The sequence below is a fragment of the Corvus brachyrhynchos genome, unplaced genomic scaffold, assembly GCF_000691975.1.
Source record: "Corvus brachyrhynchos isolate BGI_N302 unplaced genomic scaffold, ASM69197v1 scaffold10, whole genome shotgun sequence".
NCBI classification, from domain to species: Eukaryota; Metazoa; Chordata; class Aves; order Passeriformes; family Corvidae; genus Corvus; species Corvus brachyrhynchos.
The window spans coordinates 1,389,247-1,395,785 of NW_008236180.1; the positions used below are offsets into that span (position 1 = coordinate 1,389,247).

Consider the following 6,539-nt stretch of genomic DNA (forward strand, 5'->3'; position numbering starts at 1 on the left):
AGCGGGCCTGGAGCCTCCTCGGGGTGACGCGCCAGCCTGGCTGTGCCTACGCGTGCTCCGAGCCCAGCAGCGAGCGCCACCGCTTTCACAGAACCGCACAGTATTCTCCGCAGAGTATTCTGCGTTGGAAGGGACCCACAGGGATCATCGGGGCCTGCTCTGGCGGTTTGAGAGGGGGCTAAGCTGCTCCCCGAGGGCTCCCTGCCACCACTTTGAAATTGGTGCTGCAGGGGAAGCCCTGGCGCGGCCGCAGCTTGGGTGGTTCCCAGCAGGGCTTGGCTGTGCCCGAGGATGCTGCGAGGACTGTGGTCTGTCCCCGGGTGACTTCCCATCTTATCAAGGGAAGTGATCTCTCTTCCAGCTCTTCCCGCGGCTGACGGCTCTCCCTCGCTCCTTGTCTCCTTTCCAGAGGGCAGCGTCTACCTCCGGGTGCAGAGCCATCCGGGAGCGCCCCGCTTCCAGCATCCTCCGGCCCGAGGCCGCCCCGCGGGGAAGGGAACGGCAGCCACAGCAAGGCAGCGCCGGCGGTGACGGTCCGATGGAGCTCACACCATCTCCTATTCTCCCGGTGATGATTTGAGAATGGTGATGATTTGCTCCAGCAGGAAATAAGCATAAAAATTATCACGTCGTGTGGTTGTCACTTACCGGCTGCTGTGACTTGTTGATTACCCACTTACTTGCTCAGAGCTAAGGTAGTCATGCAACATTAACTTGGAACTGACGATGTGATTCAGTCTTTGTAAAGAATACAGTTACTTTATATCTCTTTTTCCCGTGTTGCTAATTAATGGCATCACATAAAACCAGAAAGTCAGCATGCCCAGAAAAAAAAAAAGGGCATATTTACATAATATTGTTGGGTTTGGTGTTTTTTTACACTGGGCAACTCCTTGCAACAGGATACTGGTAGGTAATAAAGGTTTAGGTGCATTTTGGAAGTGATCAGCCAAATTAAAGGTAAAAACATCCACCCAGAGCTATTAATTACCCTGTACCTAGTTAGGGAAGTCCCTGTGCTACGATCTGAAAAGTCATGGAGCCTGGCCCTTTTTTCTGGATCAATTTCCCATCTTCAGGCAGCACATGCAACATATTTATGCTGCACTTGGATATGGGGCACTCCAGCTGGTCCCACAAAGTGTTGGCTGACACAGGAGCAGTGCAGTAATGTCTCAACACCCCCTGGGAAGCAGCCAGGATGAGGAGCATTCCCTGGCTTCTGTTGCTTATCTCCCAGGCTCCTTTCCCCGTCGTGACCACGGTTGTGCTGAGGCAGGAGCAGGGACAGTGCTTTGGTGGCCTGCAAGTGCTGATACTGGCAAGGGGCCTGTGGCCAGCTTTGTGCCCAACTCCTCTTGGCCTGGCCTGCAGGGACCAAGCACAATGGGCTGTGAGGTGGTACTTCACTCCTGTGGAGCAGCACTGGGGGAGCAGCTGCTGGTGTTCTCTGCTCAGCCCATTTGCGTGGGAAGTCCCCAGTGTGCTCATGGCTGGTGGTTCCAGGTCAGGAGCACCCCAGGCCTGCTCAGGCCAGCTGCGTCTGTGTGGCTCTCTCCATCCTGGAGGCAGAGCCCGAGTTGCCCAGCATCGTGACCTGCTGTACCACCAGCCCTTCTCTGCCAAGGTCTGTGCTGTGTGCTCCTGCCCTGGGTGCAGGAACCATCCCCAGCCTGTGCAACAGGAGGTTTCATTTGCTCCTGCATGGCACAATGAGCACACTGGCTTTGCACTGCTCTCTGTCCTGCAATCCACTCTGAACCCTCATCCCCCATGCTGTTTTCTCCCAATGACGCACACACCCACTGCTTGGTTAGATCAGTGTTATTTCTCTCTGTGCCATCATTAAGTGCTTGTCTGGACAGAACCTTTGTCAGTAGGGCAGGGGGAACTGGGATCCTAAGGAATGGCTTTCTGGGAATGGTGGGGCTGTGGGATGCTGAGCATATTGGGGGGGGGTGAAGCAGGGAGTGTTAGCAGCAAAGCCTGAAGAGTTAATTTTGGGAGCTTACAATACCCCTATCCTCCTTTGGCTGCCAGAAGAACACGTGGAGGGAGAGGAGAGGAAAACCATCTCTCCCCACTGGCAGGGCAGCAGTCCAGGATGGGGTTTACTGAGCACCAGCAGCTTTCCTTCTTCTGGGCTGACAAGTCCGTACGGAGGAGGCTGGGAGCAGGGCAAAGCTGGCTGCTAGCTTCTCACCACCTGCTCTTTGGGACTGTCCTCCTGCAGGTCCTCCTCATCCGACTGCACCACAGGGGTCTCGGCCCCCTCCTCGCTGGTGTCCAGGCTGTTCAAATCCGTGGAGGCGGAGGACGTGGAGGAAATGCGAGACTTGCTCTCAGCTGCCTTGGGCACTTGCAGGGTGATCTCCTCTGGGCACTGGCTGGCATCTGCCCCTGGAGAAGAGAGCAGTATGACAACGAAAAAGGCTTTTGGAGGTTTATTGCTGCCTAAGCTTCATGGATAGCCCCTGCAAGACTAATTCCTCAGTGAGCTATGCATTCCTGACTGCTCCCCATGTGGCTCCTGCAGCCATTCCCCACCTCACACCCCCGGCTTGGCTCAGGCCAGTTGCTGCACATTCCTTCCCCGTTTTTGGCAGCGGAGCCTCTTCCATCTTGCCTGAAACACAGCTCAGAGCCACGTTGTGTGGGGCTGTTGGCTGCAGCAGGCGAGGAGACTTTTGGTTTGACCTCATTACAGTGTGTGAGTAGGGAGGAATGTGCTGGCACCCCATGGTTTCCCTGAAGACCCCAGCCCAGGTCCCTGGGGTCTAGCTGGGAGGTGGAGAGGTTCTGCAGCCTTCCTGCTCAGCACAATGAGCTCTGCAGCATGGTGGGGACCTTGGGAGTTGTGACAAGGCACTGGCTGCTCCAGAGAAGCTTCAGGGTAAGGGAATTTGACCCACAGACTCTGGGAGGTGCCTGGGCTCTTCTGTCTTCTGCAGCATAAGGTATTTACAGGGGTCTGTATGTGTGGGCTGTGGAGGTGGATACTGATGTGGAACAGCCCAGTATGAGGTCCCTCCAACCTCACAGACTGAGCCCCAGTGTCTGCCTTGGGGGGGGTGTGGATCTGCCCACAGGGTGGCCGGGGCTGAGGAATGAGTCAGTGTGGGCATGGGGGGCAGGAAGGGCTTCCAGCCTGGCCCACAAAGGGTTTGGGACTGCACATACCTGGCAGGGACCCAACAATGCTGCTCTCCTCTGTCCCACAGCCCAGAAACACATCCACAGTGTCCTGGTCTGACAGGTCCAGCACGTCCATCTGCTCCAGCATGTCCACATTCACCTCCATGGAGGAAATGCTGCCTAAGGGGGCTGCAGAGACAGAGGCCAGTGAAACGGTGAGTGATAGTGCCAGGCAAAGGGCACCATCAGCCCTGTGCAGGCAGGACCCTGAGGAGGGAGACCAGCCTTGCCACAAGGAACTGAATTCTACTTGCTGGTAAGAGGTCCCCAGGAAAATCATGTTTCCTCTGGAAACCCCTGCTGTGTCACTGCAGTCCTTGTCCCTGCTCCAAAATGCAGCCTGCCCGAAGTCAGACTCTACAGGGCGCCAGCCTGGGTACAGTGCCTTCGGTTAAGGGATGTGAGTAATCCACAGCACACCCACACGCAGCCAGTGTTGTCCCATCTTGGTGCAGGGCATGCACGTCCTGTTTAAACTGGGGATGTCCCACCAATCCCTACCCCCTGTGTCATTGTCCCCTGAAACACCCCCAGCCCCATGCTGGTGCCCACAGCACGTACGTCTCCGGTGCTCTATCTGCAGGTGAGACATTGGGAAGAAGAAATCCACATCATGCTGGAAAACCTCCTCAAAGAACTTCTGCCGGTCCCGTAGTTTCAGCTGCTGCTGCTGCATTTGCTCTGCATCCAGGTTCCGCTGGGCCTGCTCCATGTCAGCTGGGGAGTAAAGGTGAAGAGAGTTGGACTAGGCAGGGCTGTCTGAGCCCTTCCGCCTGTCCCAGCTCACACTTCATGGTTGTGCTGGATGGTTGGTGGTTCCCTTCTGCTCTGCTTTACCAGCACACATTGATTTAGTCACCATGGATAGATGTTACACACCAGAACAGCAGCATCACCAGCACTTGCTGTGCTGGAGCCTCAGATTCCACCCCTGAGGTGCAGGGCAGCCGGGAATGGGGAGCTCATACACTCTGCTCACAACAGCTGAAGGGAATTGTCAAGGGGGAAAGGGAGCTGGTGTGAGATCAGCAGCAGTTTGCACACGTTCAAGTTTCAGTTTCCCTGCTACCGAACAGAGGGCTGTCTGTGAATGCTAACGAGCAGGGGAACTCACAGGGTCAAGAGCTGGCCTTAGTGCTCCAGGCTTTCTGGGCTGAAGAATGCACAAGGAATAAAAGGAACTGGCAACCCTGTCACCCCTGCCCGTGCACAGCACTGCCTGTGCACAGCACTGCCTGCGCACACCCCCGCCACCACCGTCGCTATAAATGCAGCCGCACCCACGCTCGCAGGCTCCCACTCACATCCCCGCTCACAGCCAGCTTGGCTTCTGCCTGCACAAACATTTTCATTCCTGTAATTCCTCACGCAGTTCACCGCCGGTGCCTCTGTCCCCAGCTCACGGGAGGAAGCGATGGGAGCCCTTGGGCTGTTGTTGAAGGAGCTTGTTGCTGTATCTCTGCTCCTGGTAACTCGCTTTTGGGCTGGGTACCCAAAATAGCAAGGACCCAAGTGGCACAGAGAGGCTGTGGTTGGTGGCCCCAGCTGTTCCCAGGCTGGTGTTTGACCTCAGCCATTCCACATTTCCTTTCTGCTGCACTTGGCCCAACCGGCACAAGGAAAATGTGATTATTGGAGCAGGCGGTGTAATAACCAAGGAAACCAAACAAACATCCTGTGCTCTGCCTGAGCACAGCCCAAACCCTCTGCTCCTCCAGGCTGGGGAGGAGGGAACAGAAGGAGCAGCATCCCCACCCTGTCTGGCAGGAGCAGGGGCAGGGGCAAGGACAGCAGGGGAGCTGGCTGTCAGCAGCATGGAGTGGCACAGGACTCACATAGGAGAAAGGTGGTGAGCCTGGTGAGATGTCGTGGAGATCAATGTCACATCTTCCTGAGAGCTCTTCCAGGGCTTCTCTGTATCCCGTTTCTGGGGCATCCTTCAGTGAAACCCCATCATCTGCAGGTGCCTGCCCCAGTGGGCTGGGTTGTGCTGGCAGCACCACGTGGGAATGCACTGTGACTCAGGGCGACTCACCACACACTCCCTTGGAAGAGGCTCTGGTCTTCTTCTGGCTGCTCAGCGTCTTCCTGCACTGCCTAGGGCAGCAATCCAGGCTGCCCGAAGGGGTCTCTGCCTTGGTATGTCTGACCAAAGCACTGGTGCCTGCTCTGGTGCCGAGGCTCAGTGTGCTGTGCAGGGCCCAGCATGGTGGTGCCAGTGAACCTTTCCTCCTGGAAAAGCTGCCTCAGCAGGTGGCTGCAGCCCGATGCTGCTGCGGTACAGCAAAATCTCCAGCCTCCCTGTGCTGTGTGCAGAACAGAATGAAGCCAGAGACAAGAAGGGAGTGATCAAGGCACCAATTATGGAGCTGTCTCCCTTTAGCAGCTGGCTGTCCCAGGCAGAGCTGTGCTCCCCGGCCCAGCTGTGCTGAATCCATGGCAAACTGCCGCAGTTCACCACACCGAGGAGAGCCCATGGTGCTCCAGCTGTAAGGAGGCTGGGCTCAGGGCAGAGGCTGTGCTGGCTCCGGGATTCAGGGTGGCAGACCAGCTCTCCATGGGACATCTTGCCAAAGGGACCTCAGTGTGGAGGTAAGGAGCAGACTGTCCAAATCCTCCTGCAGTGCAAATACAAAATGAACCGAAATGCTCTTGGGCGCTGTCCTGTGTGCCATGAATGTGGCTGATCTGGGCTGTAAATGCTCTCTCCCCGGCACGTGACCGATACTCGCAGCAAGTGTGCTTGGGGAGAGCGATGACGGCTGCTGGTGGCAGCATTCCTGTGGGCGCCAGGGTTTTTCTTGAGGGAGAAATTAGCAGGACCTGTTTATGAACTTGTTTTCGAGCTCTGGTCGGGGAGTTGGGCACGAGCACTGAGATCCCATTATGTAAGGAACGCCGGCAGCGAGACAGCAGCTGGGGCTGTGCTTGGCCCTGCCTGACCCGTGACCGCGGTGAGAGTCGGGGATGGAGCCTTCCCCCCTCGCAGGGCTCTTCCGGGCCCAGGGCGAGCGAACAGCCCTGCTAGTGTGGCTGCCCCCCGGCAACCCTCGCCGGCGAAATAAAGGAGCGCGGCGTTCCCTGCCGCGGCCCTTCCCCATGTGACGGCCGGTCACACTCCGTGGCTGTCCGTCGCGGAGATTGTCTCATCCGGCTGGCATGTTCCCACCGCGGGACACGTTCGCACACACAATGCGGCCCCTGTGCACCGTGGGGGATCTGTCGGTACCTGCTGGTGGCCTGGCTTTTATTACTATTGTCATGGTTATTACTACAGCCCGCTCAGCCAAGGGGCTGGAGGCTGATCAGCATTCAGAGCCAGGCTCTGCCCCGCTGGCCGAACC

General features: G+C 57.2%; 1 protein-coding gene across 4 annotated transcripts in view; it reads right to left on the reverse strand.

Annotated features, from left to right (window-relative positions):
• Nucleotides 1-1,806: 1,806 nt before the first annotated feature.
• DBNDD2 (dysbindin domain containing 2) overlaps nt 1,807-6,539 on the reverse strand; it is a 7,431-nt gene continuing 2,698 nt past the window's right edge. Inside the window, exons 1-4 of one of the 4 annotated variants that reach the window (XM_017732892.1) lie at nt 5,231-5,433; nt 3,757-3,912; nt 3,181-3,324; nt 1,807-2,400 (exon numbers count right to left, since the gene is read on the reverse strand). In XM_017732892.1, coding sequence (XP_017588381.1) covers nt 2,192-2,400; nt 3,181-3,324; nt 3,757-3,907 — 504 coding nt within the window. In that variant the 5' untranslated portion in view covers nt 3,908-3,912; nt 5,231-5,433 and the 3' untranslated portion in view covers nt 1,807-2,191. Of the gene's footprint in view, nt 2,401-3,180; nt 3,325-3,756; nt 3,913-4,499; nt 4,757-5,030; nt 5,204-5,230; nt 5,434-6,539 lie in introns of those variants that run through there. The other 3 variants (XM_008633687.2, XM_017732887.1, XM_017732875.1) reach the window with 3 other exon arrangements.